The following is a 26,343-nucleotide window of genomic DNA, read 5'->3' on the forward strand; positions in this document are numbered from 1 at the left end:
TTTTTCAAGAAATTTATGTTATTTTCATAAATCAATTCAAAAGTAATTATAATTAAATATAAAAAATCATCGATTCAATTGAATGCAAGGGGTGCGACTTTACTTTAGATGGTAGGTGTGTTACATTGCCAGAAACTGCTCGGATAAACATCCTTTAGACTTTGTTTATGGAAAATGTAATGACTATCCACTCCAATATTATTGTGACATATGTGAAGAAAGAAGAGACCCGAAGCGTAGCAAGATTTGCGACAATGCAATACATTCCACATGAGTTCTCAGATAAATAGAATATCCGTTTATCAAGCTCGATAATAAGTACAAATATAAGGTTGGTCCACATCTTGTGTGCCTTATGTTTATTTGGTTGTCTTAGCATTGAGCTTTGTTGCTTTTTCTTTTATCTTTCTACATTATGTACTAAAATTCTTCTTCAAAGTTTCGCAGTATGCATGAAAGATATTCAATACATTTTCTCACGTAATCTACTGTATAATGCTAGAAAAAGATGATGTAAAATCTTTGAAATACTAAAACAATTGGAAGGGCAGAGAGCATGTTTATTTAATCCAAATTAGCATTTCCAATGGCAGCAAAAGAAGCAATATCTTAAAGGTATGGAGTTGATGCAAAAGAGGGGTGTGGAGTGGCAGAGGTTCAATTTTACCAATTTTTAAATAATTTAACTTGAAAAAGTAAAATTAAATTTTAATAAATAAAAGTAAGGGATTGAATTACTAATGTAAAGAAACTTATGGAAAATGAACAACAAAATTTAGAGTTAAATATAATTATAATGTACCAATACAATATATGATTCTTTATTGAAGTATCAAATTTTTTATAATCTATCATTATAAGAAAAGGGCTAAAGAGAAATAGATGCATCCCTCTTTATTCTCTTCATTGTTTTTATTAATATTTATATTTGTATTGCTCTTTTTTCTTCCACATTCTTTCTCTTTTCGAACTATTCTTTTTTTTTTCTTTTCATTAAAAAATATGACTAAATATAATATTTAATACCTAAATTTGATACTTTTTTTCTAATTTGGTATCTAAATTTGTCAAATGTTATACAAATTAGCCAGAATGCTAACAACTAGGGGTGAGCCATATTCGATCAAATAGAATCGAATTGAGTAGAAAAATTTTAAGTTAGTCAAGTTGACGAGTCCAATTTATCATCCTAACTTGATTTTTTTTTCAAAATCGAGTTGAGCCAAATAATTTTTCAAGTTAAATTAAAAAAATAAAAAAGGTCAAATTAAAATATTGTTGACAATATGACTAATTCCAAGTTAGAGCACATAAATTTGAAATAATATATATATTTAAAAACTCTTTCAAAGTAAAATAAGAACAAAAAAAGGAGATAATTTAGTACGATAAACTTGATTAGATAATTTACTTGTTTAAGGCCTTAAATTTATCATTTTAGAAAAAAAAAATTATAACTTAACATTTTGACATGTATTAGAATTTTATATAGTTTTATTTTTGGAGTTTTAATATTTTTATAAAAATTTAAAAAAGAATTAATAGATATTTTGAATGCTTGAAGATTCTTTTTATTTGCAATTTTGTTTGAAAGGACTCAAGAAATAATTATACAAATTGGTTAACTGAGTTGTAAAATTCAACCCAGCTGAGCTAAAAAACCCAATTGAATAAGTCAAATAAGTCAAATACTAAAAATATTAAATTATCTCTTAAATATATAAAAAAATTCAAATATTGAATTTTAAATGATCCTTTTTAATAATTTGGCTTTAATCTACAACAATTCATTGAACCAAACTTCTTTCATTAAATTATGATTTGCTGTATGCACTTCAACAAGGTCTTCACTCGGTGGTATAATTGATAAGGAAGTAGTCAAAATTTTAAATATTTGTTGAATTTATTTATTTGATTTAAAACTCATTAATTTTATTATCAATGTAATATTTAGTCATAATAATGACTTGTTCTAGATAAAAGCGAAATTATTAAAATGGATCATAAATGAATTAAAATTCAATATTTGATTTTTTTTTATATATATTTAAGAGATGATTTTTGGTTTCCATCACATTCGATAGTGTATATATAGGCCATTGAATTAACAGCCATTAGCCATCCACATCAAGTCTCAATTGAGAGGCAAATGGAAAAAATGGAGCTTCAACAACATATAGGCCATCCGCATCCACTGGTGTTCAACCAAGAGATGAACCATCAAAGTGAGGAGACTTTCTGTTGCTTTGGATGCAATAGAAAGGTGAAGGGTCTAAGCTTTAGCTATTCAGAGTGTGGGTTTTTCCTGCACAAGGGATGTGCCCTTCGTCCTTTGCCTTCGATATGCAGCACTTCCTCTTCTTTGAAGATAACATTAACAGTCATTGCGTGCTTGTGGTAGTTATAGAAATCTCTTTTACAAATGCAAAGATTGTGAATATGCTTTGGATGTGAGGTGTGTAACATTGCCAAAAATTGTTCGGCTTAACTGTGACGAATATCTTTTGAAGCTTGTTTATGGATATGGCAATGACTATTCACTCCATCATTAATTGGTGTGACATATGCGAAAAAGAAAGAGATTTGAAGCTTTGGTTTTATCATTGCGAAGTTTGTGACAACGCAATGCATTCCAAATGTGTTCTTTGAGAATATCCATTTATCAAGCTTGGTAGTAAAAACAAATATAGGGATCATCCACGTCCTCTCACTTTCGTCCAAAAGATTTAAAAAGAATTTTAAGTGATCACATGCCACAGTTTTAAAGTGCCACCATCATTTTACCTTAACAAAAATCCAAGTTCAAAGACCAAAGCGGGAAAAGCTGTTGAGTTTCGAGAATAATGTGAAAAAAAAAATTTAGAGACCAAAGTGAAAAAAGTTATCAAATTCAATTACTAAATGCTACTTTGTTCCATTTATTTATTACTAATATTATATGGATATATTCTTACTTAAATAGAATACATATGCTCGCAGGTTATTCAAGTTTGATTCAATTTTTTTTTATTTAACTATTGTGAAGTTGAACTAGATTTCAAGCAACTCGAGCTACTACCATGACTATATTTGAGTATCCTAAAGTCTGAATTTGAAATTGAAGTCAAACTATAGTTAGTTAAGGAGCGAAGCTCAAATCTTTTACGAGTTGAATTGTTTAGTTTTTATCTCAAAATATACTTGAATTGATCTTATTATTAAAATACCCTCTAAATGAAAATAAAATCTTAAATGGAACATTATAACAAAACAAATTATGTGAACATTAGAAAAGCAAATCATACTGCCCAATAGTATAATCTGAATATATATGCATGACTTACAGAAGAAAAAATTGAAATACCATGTACTTTGACTCCGAACTAACATTGACAATTTCAGCAAAAGAAAATAAAATAGAACTTACTAGAAGAAGTGAAAAAGAAGCATTATTTTAAAGGTTTGATTAAAAACAAATGCAATCATTGTAAGCAACTCAAGCGCTAAATTTAAATATTCTAAGTTTATTTAGTACCGAAGACCAACTGGAATCATTTTTAAGTTGGAAGTTAGTGTGAATTTACTAGATAATCATATGAGCTTGAATTGTTCATTTTATTAAAATACCCTTCAAATGTATGTTTGAAAGAAACCTGAACATGCAACGCTTTATAACAAAGCAAATTATGGTGGGTAATTTTAATCAAATTTGTAATTTTTAATATTTTGTTTCATATTTCGACTAAAATCTTTTGATTGTTTGCTTTTAGTAGTTTCATAATTGGATTTAACTCAACTCACATATTGATACATTTACTCATTTTATCACACTTTCAAAACCTATTTACATTGTCTTTTAGATGAAAAATTTTGATTGACTTTCAAAAGTTTAATAGCACCTATGCAAAAACTTATGCTACTCAATAAAAATTCAAAAAAATTTATTTATAAATTCAGCAAATTCTAAAAAAGTTAATATTTTTTTAAAAAAATGTCTTTACATCAATAATGTACAAATGAAAGCCATGCAAACTATCACATCAGTTCCATTCCATTGAAGATTGATGACCAAATTAATCAAATAAAAATTAAGACCCAAATAACAAAATGAGTAAATGTTAGGAATTAATTTTGCCACTATTCCGACCCTACTTTAGGGATGTGGGTGGTAACTTTTTTATCATCTAATCCCCCTATCTCCCTAAGATAACAAAGAAGCCCATACCATAAGTCATAAATTATAGAACCAAAGGGTCCAAAGGTGGTACAATTGGGAAAAGCGTTAAAAATGAATCTTTGCTCACCAACACTCATCTTTGGTTAAACTTAACATTAGCCACACTGCATCAACAAAGCTGTTTCTATATTAGATTGAGCATGTAAGATCTTTGCTCACCAAACTCCTAGGCACTTATAGTATAGGGGCTAAATTTCAAGTTTTAAAGAGTAGAGGGACTTATAGCATATTTTAACCTAAAACTACCAATTAGAAGAGAAGCCATCTTGGTTTCATCATTTTGTTCATTAATTATAACATATAAAATAAAACCCCCAAAACAAATTCAGTAAGTGGTATTGCTCCTGCAATCAAGAAACCTCTTTTTTATTTCTTCTCTCCCATTTTCATATGAACTTTGTGACGTTTTCTTGGAGCAGTCAGGAGCTTTGCATTTCCAATGGCGGCGAGGCCTCCAAACACCGTTAGCCATCCCTTTCGAATGGCGGTGGTTAAGTTTCCATTAGATTATAGACATCGAGTCTACTTATGCTGCAATTGCCAGACCCATGTTCTCTATGTCCCCCACAACAACCTCCCTCTCCCTCTATGTCTTTATTTCTCTCTTTTATTCTTTTCATTCTTTTATTAATGCTAATGTCTAATCCCTTGTATGTGATTTAATATATTTTAAATTTGTAATTTATAACTTTATTTAATTAATGCAAAGAAAAAAAAGATAAAAATAAAAATAGGGTAGGAGAAACACCTCAAAAAATTATAATCCGGATACAAGGGTAAGGAATAAAATTATAATCCATGTCGACCATATATAGTTCAGAATTTGTGACAATTGATTACATCATAGGATAATTCAAAGAAATTTTCATATCAATTTTTAAATAAAAGTAAACACACAAGTGTCCATTAGCTTTTCTTTGCTCTTCCTGCAGATAGGAACTAATCTTCCAAAATTTTATCATTTTCAACTAGACTTTATTAGGAATGTTAAAACCCGGTGGTGGTGGAATATTTCGAGACTTCAATACTTTTTGCTGTTGAAAGCATGGTAAAGATTGTTGGTGATCTTTGGGAAGCATGTGCTTTGGTAGAAGAAGATATGGATGACATAGTAGCTCGCTAGCATTTTACCTTTTGTTTGGATCGATAGTAAAGCATTCCCTCAAGAAACTCTTTCCTAGCTTCGACATGTCTTCAGGGATGTTGGGTGATTCTCCCCTTAACAGCTTGTCTCTTAAATCATCTTGGTCATGAGTGTCCCATGGCAATCTCCTCGTAATCATTTCAACCACGATGCAACCCAACGACCATATATCTAATGCACCACTAACTTCCCCGACAATCGATTCAGGAGACATGTAATACTTTGTACCTCGAAACCTAGACCTTGTATCTTTTGCCCCTTGTTGTTTAGCTAGCCCGAAATCGGCAATCTTTAGAATAGGTAAATAGGTACCATGTTGAGGAGTGAAAACCAGAATATTACTTGGTTTTAGATCAGAGTGAATGAATCCTTTCTCATGAACGTCCAAAAGCCCTTCCAATATCATTTGGGTATAACAGTTGACATCCCTTTCTGGGATTTTACCACCATACTTGTTCATCAAGTCTAACAAACTACCTTCTGGAGCATATTCAAGGAACATATTGTAAACCTCTCATTGTCTTTGCTCAGCACCGTAGCACCGTAGCGTCAACCATCATAAATTATGTAGTCTTAATTTGTTTATATATATATATATATACTTTGATTATGAAACAAATTTAACTTTTACCAATTAAATATTTACAAAATATAATTATGATTTTATTAATTAATAATATTGTTTAATCACGTAACAATTTTATTAATTTAGAAAGAAACTTATATTCTTTTACTAAACCACCATGAAAGCACTAGTAATTCAAAAGTATCCAATTTATTTTGGACGGTTGCTTTCCTTCTTCAGCGGTTACATCGTGCTTTTATTCACGCGGAATGGGCTCTACTTTTTCCGTATTATAGATTCTATAACCTTGTTGATGCATGTTTGGATTACAACCTCCTCAAAATTATCGCAAGATCTTAGACCCCTCGACATAAAATGAGATGTTTTAGATTCGAGAATAAGTGGTTGGATTTAACTGTCGAATCTTGGTGAGATGCGACCAAAGTGATGTCCAAAGTAAAGTGCTTCACTGTGCCTCTCAATTGAAGCAGTGGGATAAGATGTTACGGAATCATTTTGGTTTGCACTTTGATAGAGTGACACGTAATATTCAGGCTGCTCGTGTGACTGATTTGGGCGTCACTTCTTTGCCAGATTTGAAATATGAATTTAGTAATTTACGGACTTAAGAAGTTGTTTACTGAAGACCGCATTCAAAAGTGTTTTGGCTCAAACATGGGGAGGCAAATACCAAGCATTTTCACGCCCAAGGGAATGTGTGATATTGTTACTCAATACTTTTGAGTCCTACTATGATTCTTGTGGATTGGATTTTGATATCTTTTTTTTTCCGATATACATTCTTTTATTTATGCAAATGATAATGACTTCTTGATTGCTCCTTTTTAGATTGATGAATTTCGAATAAAAATTTTAGAGATGCAATCCGATAAAGCCCTTAGTCTGGATGGCATGAATCTGGCTTTTTTCCAACACTGTTAGACAATCATATAGCAAATGATGTTTTCCTACAGTGCTGTACATGGCTTAATACAAGTGAGTTTCCTATGTCAATTAATGATTCTCTTATCGTGCTTATTCTGAAAGATTTACAGCCTATTGCGCTTTGTAATGTTATTTATAAAATTGTGGTTCAAGTTTTGACTAATCGATTGAAAGAGATTCTAGGGAAAATTATTTCTCCATCACAGTCGGCTTTTGCCTCTGGACGTCTTATTACGGATAATATTATGTGTTGTTCCAATAGGGTCGGAAGCGTGTAAATTATTGTACTAAAAAATCACACAAAGTTCAATTCCCAGGGAAGAGAGGTGGATCACATGGATCTCTTAAATACCAAGTCTTTCCTTAGACAGAATATCTCTTCTATAGTAATTTAATAGCACAATTAAATACTACTATTATACCCTCAAATATTGAAAGAAAAATAGGACAAGAAAGAACACAAGAGATTTAACGAGGTTCGGTAAATTATACCTACGTCCTCGGGCACTAACACCAGATGATAACTTTATTATCTCCAAAGTATTACAAACAAATAGAATTCCTTAAGAATTCTCAAATGGGAGAAGAGAGAAAACTAAGAGAGAAAGATTGGTTGGGATGGTTGAAATGAGAAATGGTTAGGCCTATTTATAGTTGAAGTTCAGGGACTAACTTGCAAATGGCCTAAAAAATTAGGGACCAAAATTGCAATTATCCCTTTCAACTTTAAACAACTTGCCAACTATTTTTTTTCTTTCGGTGCCAATTGCACCTCCCACCATTTTTGACTTTTCAACCCCTTTTTAATTTAAATTATCAACAATCTCCACCTTGAAGATTTGATTAGGATAATCACATCTTCACACACTTCCTTCAACTCCCCAAATTCGATAAAGCTATCTTTTGTAGTGCCTCCAAATGCGCTCTCGAGCGCCATACACCTAAAGGTGCTCAAATTCTCAGGATGTTAATCAAGTTCAAACAATGATTAAACTTGATTGTTGTTACCACCTTGGTCATCATATCTGCGGGATTATCTGCTGTCGGAATCTTCTGAAGTAGAATTTTTCCTTTTTCAAAGACTTCTCGCACAAAGTGATATCTTACGTCGATATGCTTGGTTCTTGAATGATAGACTTGATTTTTCGCTAAATGAATAGCACTCTGACTGTCACAATATAGGCTAATGTGACTTTGAACAACTCACAAGTCTTTCAATAATCCATTAAGCCAAATAGCCTCCTTAACAGCTTCTGTAACTGCCATATATTCTGCCTCTGTAGTAGACACAGCTACTGTAGACTGTAAGGTAGACTTCCAACTCACTGGGGCTTTCGCAAGAGTAAACAGATACCCCGTAATTGAACGACGTTTATCTAAATCACCAGCAAAGTCGGAATCAACATATCCAACTACAAACTGACCAAGTGCTTCATCCTGTTCAAAAATTAAACCAACATCTACGGTTTTTCGAAGATACCGTAGAATCCATTTCACAGCTTGCCAATGTCCTTTTCCAGGATCATGCATATACCTGCTCACAACTCCAACAGCTTGTGAAATGTCAGGCCTCGTACACACCATCGCATACATCAAACTCCCAACTGCATTAGCATATGGGACTTTTGCCATATATTCTCTTTCTTCTTCAGTTTTCGGAGATAATTGAGCACTAAGTTTCAAATGAGAAGCAAGTGGGGTACTTACATGTTTTGTGTTTTCATTTACACCAAAACATTGTAATACCTTTTTCAGATATTGCTTCTGATTCAAACAAAGCTTGCCTCTCTGTCTATCTCTACTTATCTCCATGCCGAGAATCTTCTTGGCCTCACCTAGATCTTTCATCTCGAACTCTTGATTCAACTGAGCCTTCAGCTTATCTATCTCATTTTGGCTCTTCGAAGCGATTAACATATCATCAACATAAAAGAGTAGATAAATGAAAGATCCGTCATGCAGCTTCTACAAATATACACAATTGTCATATTTGCTTCTTGTGTACTTCTGCCTTCTCATAAAGCTATCAAATCGCTTGTACCACTGCCTCGGGGATTGCTTCAATCCATATAGCGATTTGTTCAGCTTACAAACCCAATTTCTACCACCAGCATCTGTGTATCCTTTGGGCTGAGTCATATAGATCTCTTCTTCTAACTCACCATGCAAGAAAGCCGTCTTAACATCAAGTTGAGCTAGCTCCAAATTCAACTGTGCTACCAAGGCCAACAAAATTCTAATGGAGGAATGCTTCACAACAGGGGAAAATACATCATTGTAGTCAATTCCCTCCTTCTGAGCGTAGCCTTTAGCTACCAATCTTGCCTTGTAGCGAATATCCTTCTTGCTAGGAGATCCATCTTTCTTTGCGAATACCCACTTGCATCCGATTGCCCTTTTATCTTTCGGTAATTGCGCCAACTCCCAAGTATTGTTCTTCCGGAGAGACTGCATTTCTTCATCCAATGCGCTTTTCCATTTATCACTTTCTAAGCTTTGCATTGCTTCTTGATAAGTGATAGGAATATCATCAACAACGGGAAGGGCGTAGGCCACCATATCAGTAAATCGAGCAGGTTTACGAATTTCTCTCCGTGGCCTTGCAACTGCAACTGGTTCTGGTGTACTTAGTGGTTCTTGGGTCAGAACCTCTTCAACCTCTAATTCCTCCATTGTGGCTGGAGAATTAGACTTATTAACTGGGCAAATCCCCATCTGCTCAAACTCCACCTATTTTGGAGTACACTCCACCTGCTGTGGAGTATTGCTCGTCTGAATATCTTTATCTGCTACCTTTTTCAATGTGGCAGATTCATCAAAGATAACATCTCTGCTACAGATCATTTTCTTTGTGCTTAAGCACCAAAGACGAAATCCCTTCACTCCAGAAGTGATTCCCATAAAGAGAGCTTTCTTTACCCTTGGATCTAACTTTGACTCCTTCACATGGTAATATGCAGTGGATCTAAACACATGTAAGGAATCATAATCTGTAGCCAGTTTTCCAGACCATACCTCCATAGGAGTTTTTCTTTCTAATGCAGATGATGGCAAACGATTAACAAGATGGCCCGCGTATGTCACAGCCTCAGCCCAAAATTGCTTGAGCATTGGACAACATACATCGAACTTTCTCCAGCAATGTTCGATTCATACGCTCTGCCAATCCATTCTGCTGTGGTGTATCCCTAACTGTGAAGTGTCGAACAATACCATACTCTTGGCACACATCGAAGAACGGATCACTTTTATATTCTCCTCCATTGTCCGTCCTAAACCGCTTGATTTTCTTGCCAGTCTGGTTTTCGATCATAGTTTTCCATTTAAGAAAAACTCCAAGCACTTCATCTTTATTTTTCATGGTATACACCCAAACTCTTCTGGAAAAGTCATCAACAAAAGTAACAAAGTAGTGTTTTCCTCCCAACGAAGGTGTTTTGGAAGGCCCCCACACATCTGAGTGAATATATTCCAAAATACCTTTTGTATTATGGATAGCAGTGCCGAATTTCACTCTCTTTTGCTTTCCCAGAACACAGTGCTCACAAAATTTTAATTTGCAAGCCTTTGCACCTTTCAACAATCCTTGCTTTGCCAGAATTTGCAAGGATTTTTCGCTGGCATGTCCCAACTTCATATGCCACAACTGCATTGAGCCCAAGTCTTTGTTACCGGAAGCTGCAGCGACTGCTCCAATAACTGTACTACCTTGGTAGTAATACAAGTTATTTTTCCTGATGCCCTTCAATATCACAAGTGCGCCAGATGTCACTTTCAAAATCCCATCTCTCATAGTAACAATTGAACCATTGGATTCCAAGGCTCCCAATGAGATGAGATTTTTCTTCAAACTGGGCACGTACCGAACATCAGTCAGAACTCTGGTTGATCCATCTTGATTCTTTAATTGGATTGAACCTATCCCAACAGTTTTACAGGCATTGTCATTGCCCATATAAACAACTCCTCCATTTAGTTCTACTAAATCAGAGAACCACTCCCGGTTAGGGGACATATGATAGGTACAACCCGAATCCAATATCCACTCATCTGAATGGAACGACGATGATGATGCAACCAGTGATAGTTCAGAGTCACTAGTATCATGCTTAGCAACACAAGCATCTACAGCAGCTTTTCCCTTATTCTTCAGCTTTGGACAATTTTTCTTCCAGTGGCCTTTCTCATGACAAAAAGCACATTCATCTTTCCTGAGTCTGGACTTTGACTTTGATCTCCCCTTTTGAGTTTTCTTCCGAGTGTATGAACGACCTCGGACTACTAAAGCTTCTGTATCTCTGATTGAGTTTTTCTGTTTGTCCTTCTTTCTCTGTTCATAACTGTATAAGGCCGCACAGACTTCGCTCAAAGATATATCACTCCTGCCATGAAGTAGAGTAGTTTCTAGGAACTCAAACTCCTCAGGAAGTGACCCCAACAGCATCAAAGCCAAATCTTCATCTTTGAATGTCTCATCCATATTCAGCAAATCAGTGACTAACTGATTAAATTTGGTGATGTGATCATTCATTGTGGTACTTGGGACGTATGTGAAGCGAAACAGTCTTTTCTTCAAGTGGAGCTTATTTTGACTGTTTTTCTTCAAAAAATTTTCTTCAAGTGCCACCCACAACTTATTTGCAGAAGTCTCCTTTGAAAAAGCATACCTCTGCTCTCGAGAAAGGCATGATCGAATTGTGCCACATGCCAACCGATTGATCGCCTTCCAATCTTTCTCCTGTACATCATCTGGTTTCTCTTCATCAATGGCAATGTCTAGACCCTGCTGAAAAAGGGCATCTAGAACCTCACTTTGCCACATACCAAAATGGCCCGTGCCATCAAAGATCTCCACGGCCAATCTTGCATTTGCAATTGTCGGTCTTGTCCACATGGACGATGTTGAAGCTCCTACACCGACCGTTTTCTCCATAATCTTTCAATATACCTAAGGAAATCTTTTCTGATGTGGAAGATCAGTTTAAACTGCAACCACAGAGCATACTACGATTAACCTTCGGCTCTTGATACCACTTGTTGTTCCAATAGGGTCGGAAGCGTGTAAATTATTGTACTAAAAAATCACACAAAGTTCAATTCCCAGGGAAGAGAGGTGGATCACATGGATCTCTTAAATACCAAGTCTTTCCTTAGACAGAATATCCCTTCTATAGTAATTTAATAGCACAATTAAATACTACTATTATACCCTCAAATATTGAAAGAAAAATAGGACAAGAAAGAACACAAGAGATTTAACGAGGTTCGGTAAATTATACCTACGTCCTCGGGCACTAACACCAGATGATAACTTTATTATCTCCAAAGTATTACAAACAAATAGAATTCCTTAAGAATTCTCAAATGGGAGAAGAGAGAAAACTAAGAGAGAAAGATTGGTTGGGATGGTTGAAATGAGAAATGGTTAGGCCTATTTATAGTTGAAGTTCAGGGACTAACTTGCAAATGGCCTAAAAAATTAGGGACCAAAATTGCAATTATCCATTTCAACTTTAAACAACTTGCCAACTATTTTTTTTCTTCCGGTGCCAATTGCACCTCCCACCATTTTTGACTTTTCAACCCCTTTTTAATTTAACTTATCAACATTATGGTGGTGCTTAAATTAATTCACTACATGCGGAATAAGGGTCGTGGTAATGTGGGTGTAACTCTTAAGATCGGCATTAGTAAGATTTGCGATTGTGTTGATTGGAATTATTTGAATTTCATTTTGACTAAGCTCGGGCCTTTCGAAAAAATATTGATTTAGGTTTTTTTTTGTAATTAGAAATTAAAGAAAATAGGATAAAATAGTAAGCTTCTTAACTAAAAACTAATAATTGTGAATAATGCATAATGAATCATAATAGTATTAATAAAATGTAAATTACAAATTTTATCAGTTCACTTTTTTGAGAGGTTTGATTTCTCCATCTAACTCTCAAAATGTGAATTTAAGCAACAAAGTCAATGATACTGAAAATTTTGATGGATGATTAAATTACATCTTTTGGTTATCACAATATTCAACAAATCAGATGGCAATTTCCACTGTTCCACATGGTCTAGTTTCACCCAATATTATTGTTCTTGTAAAATTGCCTTTCACCCAAACTCTAGTTTTCTTCAACGTTGGAAACTTCATTGAGATCCTCCATTTCGCCTATCAATATCCATTTCTTCTCATTGATAACCATAATTCTCTACTGTCGTCTTTGCAACCTTTGCAAAACTGAGCACTCAATATTGTTTTATTGTTGTTCAATTTACAATATTGACTTTCATAGCAAATGTGTTTGGCCACCATTTGTTTTTGAAGATAAAAAAACATCATGAGCACCAATTCACTTTGTTATTGAGATCACATACATTTGGTCTACATGCAACATTCAAGTTCATAAGGTTTGTGTTAGAGTTGTGTGACCCAAATTCTAAGAGATTGCTTGCAAGTCAAGTTAAACAAAATATATTTTCTTTCTAGAAGATTTAGTATTTATGAGTATAATATATTTAGTATTTATTAGCATAATGTATTTGACTTTGATTAGAATTAAGTTTTTTCAACCTATAAATAGATGTAGTCGAAACTCCTCTTGTAATCATTCGAATTCGACATAGTAAATTTTTTTCTCCTCTGCTTGTGGTTTTTTTTCCGAAAGGGTTTCCACGTAAAAATCTGTGTGTTCTTTATTTTTATTTCTCCTTTCTTTGCGATATATTATCATTACCGACGTTCTATTTTTACAAATTGGTATCAGAGCTTTCAGGTTATTCATCTCGATCACGGTAATGGCGTCTTTGAAGTATGAAATTTCGTTGTTGGATCGCAACACCAAGTTTGCGTTGTGGCAGATTAAGATGCAAGCAGTTCTTGCGCAGATGGATCTGGAGGATGCCCTGCTAAAGATAGATAAGATGCCTTCAACATTAACAAATGAAGAGAAGAAGCGTAAGGATCGAAAGGCGTTAACACAATTACATCTGCATTTGTCTAACGCAATTTTGCAGGATGTGATGAAGAACAAGACCGCTGCTGCATTATGGAAGAGGCTGGAACAAATATGTATGTCGAAAAATCTAACCAGCAAGTTGCATATGAAGCAGCGTCTTTATACTCATTGGTTGGAGGAAGGTACGTTTGTGCACAAACACTTAAAAGCGTTTAAAGAAATTCTTTTAAACTTGGAGGTCATAGAGGTTCAGTATGATAAGGAAGATCTAGGGTTGATGCTACTTTGTTCGTTGTCCCCTTCTTATTCAACCTTTAGAGACACGATTTTATATAGCCGCTAGTCTCTCACAATTGATGAGATTTATGATTTTTTGACCTCGTATGATAAAATGAAGCATCTTGTAGTTAAATCCGACTCTAAGAGAGAGGGTCTCATTGTTTACAACTTACGAAATAGTGTCTGAAGGTGCTGTTTTGATGGGAAATAATGTTTCGTGTAAAATTACAGGTGCTGGAATGATTAAAGTTAAGATGTTTGATGGAGTTGTTAGAACACTTAGTAGTGTGTGACATGTTCCAGAATTGAAGAAAAATTTAATTTCGTTGAGTACTCTTCATTCAAAAGGGTACAGATACACAGCTGAAAGTGGGGTTTTAAATATTTCCAAAGGTTCCCTCGTTGTGATGAAAGGGTAGAGAAAGGCTGCCAAGTTATATGTTTTGCAGGGTTCTACTGTTACTGGTGATGCAACTGTCGCTTCCTCTTCCTTGTTAGATGATGATATTACTAAACTTTGGCATATGTGCCTAGGGCATATGAGTGAGAATGACATAGCAGAATTGAGCAAAAGAGGACTTCTTGATGGGTAAGGAATTTGCAAACTAAAGTACTGTGAGCACTGCGTTTTTGAGAAGCAAAAGAGAGTTCGATCCACCAAAGGAATCCATAACACAAAGGGAACGTTAGAGTATATTCATTCTGATCTATGGGGCCATCCAAAGTGCCTTCGAGAGGTGGAGCTAATTATATGCTAACTTTTATTGATGATTTTTCCAGAAAAGTTTGGGTGTTCTTCCTGTAGCAGAAAAGCGATGTGTTTTCCTCATTTAAGTCTTGGAAAACTATGATTGAAAAGCATACGGGAAAACAAATAAAACACCTTCACACAGACAATGGCTTAGAGTTATGTTCTGATGAGTTTAATGAACTATGCAAGTTAGAAGGGATCATGAGACACTTGACAGTTTGTCATACTTAACGACAAAAAGGCGTTGCAGAACGAATGAATAGACGATCATGGAGAAAGTTTGATGTATGTTGTCGAATGCTAACTTACCGAAGTCATTTTAGGCTGAAGCAGCCTCTACTACATGTTTTTTGATCAACTGATCTCATCTGTTGCCACTGAGAAAAAGACTCCACAAGAGGTATGGTTTGGTAATCTTGCTGACTATTCTAATTTAAAGATATTTGGGTGTCTTGCGGATACTTATGTTAATAATGGAAAATTGGAATCGAAATCCATTAAATGTGTTTTTCTTGGTTATAAAACTGGTGTAAAAAGGTATAAGTTGTGGTGTTCTAAAAATAGAAAAGTTGTGGTTAGCAGAGATGTTGTTTTTGATGAAATTGCTATGCTATCTAATTTATCTCTTAAAGACTCTTCCAATAAAGAAAATCAAAAGTAGGTGGAGCATCAGATTAATTCAGAATCTACAACAGAGTCGACTCCTAAAGCCAGTACAAAAATTTAGAATAGAGTTACTTCTTTACCACAATACTCTATCGCCAAAAATAGAATTAGAAAAGAAATTAAACCTCCAAAAAAGTATGCCGAGGCTGATCTAGTTGCTTATGCTTTAAATGTGGCTGAAGATATAGATGCAAACCAAGAGCCATCTAATTATTCTGAGGCAGTTAGCTGTGAAGACTCAAAAAAGTGGATGATTGTTATGCAAGAGGAGATGGAATCACTCCACAAAAACAGAACATGGGATCTTTTGAAACTTCCTAAAGGTAAAAAGGTTATTCGTTGTAAATGGGTGTTTAAAAAGAGAGAAGGGGTTCCAAGAGTTGAAGAACCCAGATATAAAGCAGGCTTGTTGTAAAGGGTTACAGTCAAATTCCAAGAGTGGACTTCACAGATGTGTTGTCCCTAGTTGTGAAGCATAGTTTGATTCAAGCTTTGTTTGGTATTATGGTTATGCATGATTTGGAGCTTGAGCAGTTAGATGTAAAAATTGCATTTTTTCATGGAGAATTTGAGAAGGATATTTACATGCAACAAATAGAGGGTTTTACAGTCTAAAAAAAAGAAGACTATGTTTGCTTGCTAAAAAGTCCCTTTAAGGTTTGAAACAATCACCAAGACAGTGGTACAAGAGGTTTGATTCCTTTATGATTTCTCATGATTTCAAAAGAAGTAGTTTTGACAGTTGTGTTTACTTTAAGAAAAATAGTAATGGTTTTTTTGTGTATCTACTCCTTTATGTTGATGACATGTTGATAGCAGCAAAAGATAAAGGAGAGTTAAGAAAGGTTAAAGCCCGACTAAGTGAAGAATTTGATATGAAAGATTTGAGACCAGCAAAGAAGATACTTGGTATGGAGATCCTCAGAGATAGAAAAGCAAGAAAATTGTACCTAAGTCAAAACGGGTACATTAAAAAAGTTCTATGCAGGTTCAATATGCAGAGTGCTAAGCGTGTTAGTGCAATTAGTAGATACATGGCGAATCTCGATAAAGAACATTAGAAAGTAGTTCAGTGGATTTTAAGATACTTACGAGGTACTATTGATGTTTGCTTACAGTTTGGAAGAACTAGAGATTGAGTCATTAGGTATGTTGATGTTGATTTTGCTAGAGACCTTTATAGAAGAAGATCTCTCACAGGTTATGTATTTACAATCGGAGGTCGTGCAATCAGTTGGAAAGCCATTTTGCAAATTACAGTCACTTTGTCTACCACTGAAGTTGAGTACATGGCGATTACTGAGGCTTGTAAAGAAGCTATTTGGTTGAAGGAACTCTTTAGTGAACTCAATAAAGACCTTCAAATCAGTATAGTATTTTGTAACAGTTAGAGTGTCATCTTCCTTACAAAAGATCAAATGTTTCATGAGAAAACAAAACACATTGATGTTCGGTATTATTTTGTTCGTGATATTATTGCTCGTGGTGATATTGTTGTGAGCAAAATTAGTACTCATGAAAATCTTGCAGATGTGATGACTAAGTCACTTCCTATAACCAAGTTTGAGCATTGCTCAAACTTGGTTGGTGTTCATTGTTGAAGTTAAACCCTTAAGGGGTTTTATGGAAGAGGTGGATAACTTGTTCATTGAGAATTCGTGTCAAGGTGGAGATTGTTAGAGTTGTGTGACCCAAATTCTAAGAGATTGCTTGCAAGTCAAGTTAAACAAAATATATCTTCTTTATAGAAGATTTAGTATTTATGAGTATAATATATTTAGTATTTATTAGCATAATATATTTGACTTTGATTAGAATTAGGTTTTTTCAACCTATAAATAGATGTAGTCGAAACTCCTCTTGTAATCATTCGAATTCGACATAGTGAATTTTCTTCTCCTCTACCCGTGGTTTTTTCCCGAAAGGGTCTCCACGTAAAAATCTGTGTGTTTTTTTATTTCTCTTTTCTTTGCAATATATTTTCATTACCAACGTTTTTATTTTTACAGTTTGCATTTTGTTGCCTCGCTTCATTAGACTCAACCTGCACCCCATCCCATTTCTCACAGCTTTTTACTTTCCATTCAACGCAATGATAGAATGTGTTATAAAAAGTTTTAAGTATAGAGCACGAGTGTTAGTGTTGGTCTCTGTCGGATTGTGATTTCATTATCCATGTCAAGTGCACCACTTCTGAGAGGAACAAGTATTAGTACAATGTAATCGAGGTTGAAAATCTAGATGAAATCGAGGAACCTAATGAATCTGGAAATTTAATCATTCTTGTTCTTCGAAATAAAGGTTGGGGGCGATGTTATTACTAGAGATATAAAACATTCTGGTCATGATCAACACAACTTGACGTCCAGTAAGGAGATGAAGGATAATAAATATTGCAATAGGTGTATGCTGTCCATATTTTCTTCATTTTACTATTATTCATGTTGTGATTTCTTTCTCCACAAAGCTTATGCTGAACTGCCAAGGAAGACTTGGGTATGGTTATTCCCATTCCACTGCATGCTTCTCACATATAGTATATTTAAATGCTATCAGTGTCTCCAAGATTGCAGTGCTTTCTCCTACAGATAAAAAGGTATCGATTATGGCCCATTGGTCCTCTGCATTCGATGTGTTGTACTTCCTCATAGTTTTACATATCAAGAAAAGGAACCACATTTCCTCTTCTTTAAAGAAAACATTAAAAGTCATTGCAATGCTTGTGGTAGTGACAGAAATGTCATCTACAGATACAATGATGGCAATTTTGCTTTGATGTGCGGTGTGTAACATTACCAATAACTGTGACAAACATCCTTTTAAACTCGTTTGTGGAGATTGCAATGTCATCATTGGAGATAAAACCCCCACTTTAACTAACAATACTAAGACCTATATTACACTTGTGATAAAACCCCCCAAAACAAAAACAGTAAGTGGTAAGGCTCCTGCAATCAAGAAACCTCTTTTTTTTTTCTCTCCCATTTTCATATGAACTTTGTGACGTTTTCTTGGAGCAATCAGCAGCTTTGCATTTTCAATGGCAGCGAGGCCTCCAAACACCATTAGCTTTCCCTTTTGAAAGCCGATGGTTAGGTTTCCATTAGATTCTAGACCTCGTGCCTACTTATGCCGCAATTACCAGACCCACGTTCTCAATGTCCCCCACAACAACCCTTTCTCTATATGCTCCTAAATTATCATTATAAAAGAAAATTTTGACAAACTAATAATTTTTTTATTCTTTACATTCTTTTATTATTTCTAATTTCTAATACGTGCTTTAATATATTTTAAATTTATAATTTATTACTTTCTTGAATTAATACAAAGAAAAAACGATAAAAATGAAAAAGGCTAGGAAAAATACCAAAAATCAAAACATATACATGGGTAAGGAATAAAATTATAATTCATGTAGATCATATATAGTTTTGAATTGATGGACAATTGATTACATCATAAGATAATTCAAAGAAATTTCCATATTAATTTCTAAATGGAAGTAAACACACCGGTATCCATTAGCTTTTTTATGCTCTTCCTGCAACTAATCATTTACCTTAACCTTTGTTCTTCCAAAATTTTTGTCTTTTTCAACTAGATTTTATTAGGAATGTTAAAACCTAGTAACGGTGGAATATTTTGAGACTCTAGTACTTTTTGTTGTTGAAAGTAGGGTAAAGATTGTTGGTTATCTTTGGGAAGCATGTGCTCTGATAGAAGAAGATACGGATGACATAATAGCTTGCTAGCATTCCACCTTTTGTTTGGATTGATAGTAAAACATTCTCTCAAGAAACTCTTTCCTAGCTTTGACATGTCCTCCAGTATGTTGGGTGATTCTCCCATCAATAGCTTGTCTCTTAAATCATCTCGATCATGAGTGTCCCATGGCGATCTCCCTGTAATCATTTCAACCACAATGCAACCCAACGACTATATATCCAATGCACCACTAACTTTCCCAACAACCGATTCAGGAGACATGTAATACATTGTACCTCGAAACCCAAACCTTGTATCTTTTACCCCTTGTTGTTTAGCTAACCTGAAATCGGCAATCTTTAGAGTAGGTAAATGGGTACCATGTTGAGGAGGGAAAGCCAGAATATTACCTAGTTTTCGATCAGAGTGAATGAATCCTTTCTCATGAACATCCAAAAGTCCTTCCAATATCATTTGGGTATAACAGTTAACATCCCTTTCTGGGATTTTACCACCATACTTGTTCATCATGTCTAACAAACTGCCTCCTGGAGCATATTCAAGGAACAAATTGTAAACTTCTCCTCGTCCTTGCTCAGCACTCGTAAAACCACAATAACATTGAATAATATTGGGACAACCGACAAACTTTAGAAGGATTTTTTTCCTTACTTAGAAAAGAATAGTAACTTTCGTTGACTGATTTGACAGCATAAATTTGATTATAAATAGGAGCTACGATTTTCACTAAATGCACTACTCCAGAAGTACCCCTTCCAAGAACCTTGATCTTCATTACTTTAAGCTCCATTCATTTTTCTTAGAACAAATTAGGGTTTAGAGAACAATCTAAGTAATGAAGATCAAGGTTCTGGGAAAGGGTACTTATGGAGTAGTGCATAGAATTCCCAACTTTATCACTTAGAATTCCCAATTTCCAAGAACAATCTAATAATTCTTTTATTAATTAATAATTTTTTATCACTTAGATTGTTTATTCATGTAACAATTTCCTAATGGAAAATATGAAATTTTATTCTCTCTAATTAATAGAAATTTTATTAATTTAAAACAAAACTGATTATTATATCTTACATTCTTTTACTAAAAAGCATTTTAATAAAATTTTAGTAATTCAAAAGTTGTTAACTTATTGTTTCTGTCTAAAAAGTAGGGTTTTGAGATTTAATTGGCTCTGTATTATAACAATAAGGTATCATATTGCATATACTTTCACATTTTCCTTTTACAAGGAACACAATAAAATCTGGTTCATAATCTTTAGCCTTTTTAATCCTTTTATTTTCTCTTAATTCTGGCAAGATTCATCATTATTATCAACTTGTTCCAATATAATATCATTCTCATTTGAAGAATGAATCAATTGTTGTGACTATAATTGTCTTAAAATAGAATTAAATCTATTTTCATAAAAAATAGCATCTCTTGATTCAATAACAATATTAATTTAAATTGAATATTTAGTTCAACTACCATGAATCTATATGTTGGAACTTTGACAATAGCTCTACATCCTTAAACTTTCAAATAATTAAGGCTTGGTTTTCTTTTCTTCCATTGTTCATAGGGGGTTATTTTAGTTTCTTTATTAGAAACTCTATTCAATATATGACAAGCCATTAGAACAGCTTCTCCCCAAAAACATTGTCCAAGACCTGAATATAATAACATTGAATTTATCATTTCAGTCAAAACTCTATTTTTCTTTTCAGCTAATTGTTTTGTTATGGTGTGTAAGGGGTTGAAACTTGATGGATAATCCCAGTGGATTCAAAATAGCTTGGATTATAATATTCTCCACCTCTATCCAGTCTTAAGCACTTGATAAATGATTCACACTGAAGTTCAACTTTAGATTTATAAATTTTAAATTTATCAAGCGTTTCATCTTTTGAATACAATAAATGTACATATCAATATCTAGAATAATCATCAATAAAAGTAACAAAATACTTCTTTCCATCTAATGTAGGATTATTATGCATGTCACATAAATCACTATGTATCAAATCAAGCAACTTTGTTTTCCTTTTAACTTTAGGGAAATGGTTTCTTATAATTTTAGTCAACATACATGTATTGCATTTTTAATATTATTATTAAAAATAGAAATTAAATCTAATTTATTCATGTCATTCAATTTTAGAAGATTCAACCATCTAAATAGAAATAGTATTTTTTATTCTTATTATAATTTTGAGTTTGAACATGCCCTCATACGTATACCCTTTCCCCAACAAAAATTCCTCCCTTAGATAGAATAAACTTATCTGCCTCAAAAACAAGTTTGAAACCAAACTTATTTAACAGACTTCCAAAAACTAAATTATTCCTAACTTTTGTACATAATATACATCTTTCAAGGTTAAAATATTTCCAGAAGTGAATTGTAGTTCAACAGACCTTTGCCTTTGATTGCTACAGTGGAAAAATTTCTTATGTACAAGATATTGCCATTTTCACATTGTGTAAACTTTGTGAACATGCTTTTGTCTTTGCACACATGTTTGGTTGCTCCAGTATCAATCCACCATGCATTATCATCTTGTACCATATTAATTTTAGAAATCATGGCAACGAACTTTTCATATTATCAACCTTTGAAGATGATTTATTTTTTAAAGATCGATATTCATTCTTAAAATGTTCCAGCTTACCATAACGATAGCATGAACCCTTTTGTTTCTTTTTGAACTTAGGTGCTCTATCAGTCTATTTGAAATTTCTCTTGGATGGTTTAGTAGTTTGTACTTCCTCCGTAACATGCACTTTTGCAATTTCAAATTTTAAGTTTTGATGTTGCTTTTGATATTCTTCTTCAATATGAAGATGATTTGCCAAAGCCTAAAGAGATATATCATCTTTCTTATGTTTTAGACTTCTTTTAAAGTCTTTCCAAGATGGAGGAAGTTTATCTATAATGGAGAATACAACAATCATTTCATCCATTTTCATATCATATTGCTTAAATTGATTCAACATTTTTTCAATATCACGAAATTGTTCAATAACAGAACAACCATCAATAATTTGATAATTATTGAAACAATTAACAAGAATTTTCTTGTAGCATTTTAGGTCATGCATCTTATTTCCAATTTGTCCCATAATTCCTTAACAGTGACCTCGTTCTTGTAGGTGTCAAACAAACCATCGGATAAGCCATTCAATATGTGGCCCATGCACATGAAATCAGCATTGTCCTATTTTTTCCTTTCTCGGGTTGCAGCAATAGATTCATTTTCATTCTCTTTTGGTCTTAGAGTATCCAAAACATAGGCAATCTTCAAAGTTGATAACAAGAAGTGCATCTTTTTCTACCACCGTCAAACCAATCAAGCTTGACAAAGTTGGAAGCCAACTCCCTTAGTGTTCCACTTTCATGTGTTGTAGTAGTCATAATGAAAATAGAACTTTAAAATTGTTAGTACAAAGCTCCGGTGAGGAAAATCTCGAACACGAACGAAATTTGAACAGAAAATGAAGAAATAGGACAAGGCTCCAAAGCGTGTATTAAGTCACTATCTCTAAGATTTTATTCACCCCACCTATATTCGGTGTGCAAGAGTTTCAAACAAATTAATCTCGATGATACAAAGAAGCTGATGACTATTTGAGTTTTGCACTAACGAGAATAGTTCACTAAGCACTTTGCAATGTATAACAAGAAACTCAAGTTCTATAAAGAATTTTTGCATTAATACTTTATAGAATAATCTAATAATATTAGAAATGGAGGAAGGATATATAGAAATAATGTTTAGAACTTGTTGGTGTCATTTTCAAATGAAATTTCATTCCTATTTATAGGAATTTTCATGTCTCTTCGTAGAGGAATCTTCCAATAGATGTCTTTTCTAAATAATAACATTTTTAAAAAGACACGTAATTATTCATCTAGTATTAAAACTATTCAAGTAATCAATTAATTGAAAAAGCGTTAAACATATGTGAACCGTCATAAATTATATAGTCTAACTTTGATTATGAAACAAATTTAACTTTTACAAATTAAATATTTACAAAATATAATTATGATTTTATTAATTAATAAATTTTTATCACTTAGATTGTTTCTCAATGAAAAATATGAAATTATCTTCTCTGTAATTAATGATTTTTATTCTTTTACTAAACCAGCATGAAAGCATTTTAATACATGTGAGTTGCCTGTGTTGATTAATGATTCTCTTATACCGCTTATTGCGCTTTATAATGTTATTTATAAAATTATAAAATTTTAGTTAAAGTTTTGGCTAACCGATTGAAGAAAATTATTCCTCCATCCCTAGATGTCTTATTATAGTGGTGTTTGAACTAATTCACTGCATTAATAAAGTTTAATATTGACATTAGTAAAACTTAGGATCGTGTTGATTGGAATTATTTGAATTTCATTTTGACAAAGCTCGGGCATTTTCAAAAATAATATTGATTTTTTTTTGTAATTAGCAATTAATCAAAATAGGAGAAAATAATAAATTTCATAATTAAAAACTAATGATTGTGTTATTAAAAAAACTAATAATTGCGAATACTGCAAAATGAATAATAATGATTGTAATAAAATAGCACTATAGAATTGATAATAAATATGTAAATTACAAATTTTATTAGTTCACTTTTTGAGAGCTTTGATTTGTCCATCAAATATTAAAATGTCAATTTAAGCAACAAAGTCAATAATATTAAAAATTTTAACTGTTATTCATTCATAATTAAATTACATAACACCATAGCATCTTTCGATTATCACAATATTCAACATGTCAGTTGGACTTCCACTGTTCCACATGGTTTTATGATTTTCTTTTAAATGTTTTTTTTTAGTTCTTCAAAGTTATAAAAGAAAATGAAATTTGATTACTAATATTTGTAAAATATTAATATTTTGTCTTTGACGTAATGAAAATTTTAATATTCCTGATATGATTTCTTCATTTGATGACTATATTAAATAAAATTTATTAATTAGTTAAATTTATTTAAATTTTAAAGGTATAATTACAATAAAATATAATTTTTAACTTCATAAAAATATTGAAAATGTGTTTACTAATTTTATAAAATTTAAATGTTTATTTAAGTATCATCTTAACATATTTTAATATAGAGAAATAATCTTATTTATGTAATTTATCCGTAACATATGACAATTTTCATAATTAAAAGAAGATTGATAAATAGTAATAAATAAATAGTTAACAACTTTGTAGTAAATATTATGTTGATTTAAGTTATGTGCAGTGTTCAGGGGCGGAGCGGATATTAACATTAGGAGGGCTAAGGTGGGAATGGAATATCCGCAACTTGCAAGTGGGGACGGCTACAAGGAGAAACGATGAAGAAAGTAGTTTGAGTGCCAAGAGTGAAGATGTCTCTTTTCATATTCCAATTTTTACTCCCTAAATTTGACTTCTCCAATAAGATTTTCTATTTGTTTTTATCAAAAATATTTTTTAATATTATTTTTAATACTATAAAAATATTTGAGGAGCTTATAAATGGAGAAATTGAAAAATCTTAGACCTTGGGAGGCCATGGCCTCTTTGATGAATGTTTCGACTGAGGTACGACTAAGTAACCAGAAATAACAACTTGTGTTAAAAGATATTGATAGATAATAGAAAAGATGGGGTGATCTAAAGGCAAAAGTTGAGCGATTTGTTTGGAGAAAAAGGAATTGATAGTGATGAATATGGAAAGTTGAGTTGAACGGTGAAAGACAAAGGGAAGTCTGATGGGAATTATTACATTTAAAAGAGATTGATTTTACTTTCTACTAATTCAGTACATTATGATTGCAAGATGAATTGGACTTAGGGTAAAATAGGATTAATGAAATCAAAGTATTCCTTTTCTGATACACGTGGCAATCAATTGTGCTTCCACATGGCAGCTTTTGAACTTTTTTAACAAGCTAATATTTGCTTTCTTATTAAAAACTTGGTTATAGAATACATATATTAGATATGTTTATCTTAAAAGAAAAATAAATAAGAATTATTACTTTCTCTTTTTTAAGCCATACTTACAATTAGATATAACTCCTCAAGTGCATTTGTATCTACGTCTTCTTATACCTATACTACAAACAATGTCGATGCTAACCAATCTAAAACTCGGTCTGCAATAAATAAAAACTATTAAAATCTTGATTCATTTATTAATTTATAAAATTACTAAAAATACACCATCAATAAACACAAAAACTTCTGGTAAAAGAGTCTCTTCAATCCGAAATCAGAAATCTTTAGAGTAGGTAAACCGGTACCATATTGAGGAGGGAAAGCCAAAATATTACTTGGTTTTAGATCAGAGTGAATGAATCCTTTCTCACGAACGTCCAAAAGCACTTCTGATATCATCTGGGTATAACAGTTAACATTCATTTCTGGGATTTTACCACCATGTGTGTTCATTAAGTCTAACAAACTACCTCCTGGAGCATTTTCAATGAACATATTATAAACCTCTCCTCGTCATTGCTCAACACTCGTAAAACCACCATAGCATTAAATAATATTGGAACAATCGACAAATTTTAAAAAGATTTCTTTTTCCTCACATAGAAAAGAAGAGTATTTTTCGTTGGCAGACTTTACGACATAAATCTAATCATAAACAGGAGCTATAATTTTCACTAAATTCATTACTCCATAAGAACATTACTTTAGCCTCCATTATTTTTTCTTAGAGCAAATGAAGGATTAAAATCTTAAGAGTTATGCAGCTCGATTTATATATATAAAATGATTAATGTAGATAGTTTTCCCAATTTCATTTGTAAAAGGGTTACTAGTGGATAAAGTAATAGTTTTATTATATTATTTGTTTAGCGTAAAGATAAATTATTGTTTGAAATTTTCTTTTTTGAAACAATTGTTTGTAATTTTCTTAAAATGAAAGAATTGGGTAGATAAGATACGGTGTAAGAGGTATAGGATATTATTAAATTGTAATAGAGCTTCACTTCATTAGAATCAATCTATACCGCCATCACATTTCCCACAACTTTTTTCTCTCCATTCACCACGATGATTCTAAAACATGGGACTACAGAATATGTTATAAGAAGGTAAATACGGAGCATGG

The 26,343-nt window shown here is 32.9% G+C and overlaps 2 protein-coding genes across 2 annotated transcripts; both read right to left on the reverse strand.

Moving 5' to 3' along the window:
* Positions 1-5,343: 5,343 nt before the first annotated feature.
* Positions 5,344-5,862, reverse strand: LOC107956003 (mitogen-activated protein kinase kinase kinase 20). The gene has a single exon (XM_016891763.1). It carries the CDS (start codon positions 5,860-5,862, stop codon positions 5,344-5,346), a length of 519 nt encoding a protein of 172 aa, XP_016747252.1.
* Positions 5,863-19,458: 13,596 nt separating this feature from the next.
* LOC107956002 (mitogen-activated protein kinase kinase kinase YODA) lies at positions 19,459-25,712 on the reverse strand. Its single transcript, XM_016891762.1, has 2 exons — positions 25,462-25,712; positions 19,459-19,828 (listed from the first exon to the last, which is right to left on the reverse strand). The coding sequence occupies exons 1-2, from the start codon at positions 25,710-25,712 to the stop codon at positions 19,459-19,461; spliced, it is 621 nt and encodes a 206-aa protein (XP_016747251.1).
* Positions 25,713-26,343: the final 631 nt, after the last annotated feature.

This window comes from Gossypium hirsutum, chromosome D07 (genome assembly GCF_007990345.1).
Source record: "Gossypium hirsutum isolate 1008001.06 chromosome D07, Gossypium_hirsutum_v2.1, whole genome shotgun sequence".
In the NCBI taxonomy this organism is placed as follows: Eukaryota; Viridiplantae; Streptophyta; class Magnoliopsida; order Malvales; family Malvaceae; genus Gossypium; species Gossypium hirsutum.

Coding starts and splice junctions, on each gene's coding strand:
- LOC107956003 (XM_016891763.1), bottom strand. CDS start 5,862: ATGTTCCTTGAATATGCTCCAGAAGGTAGTTTGTTAGACTTGATGAAC.
- LOC107956002 (XM_016891762.1), bottom strand. CDS start 25,712: ATGTTCATTGAAAATGCTCCAGGAGGTAGTTTGTTAGACTTAATGAAC. Junction 19,829..25,461: donor AAGAGACTCTTTTACCAGAA/GTTTTTGTGTTT, acceptor TGGTTTTACGAG/TGCTGAGCAAGGACGAGGAG.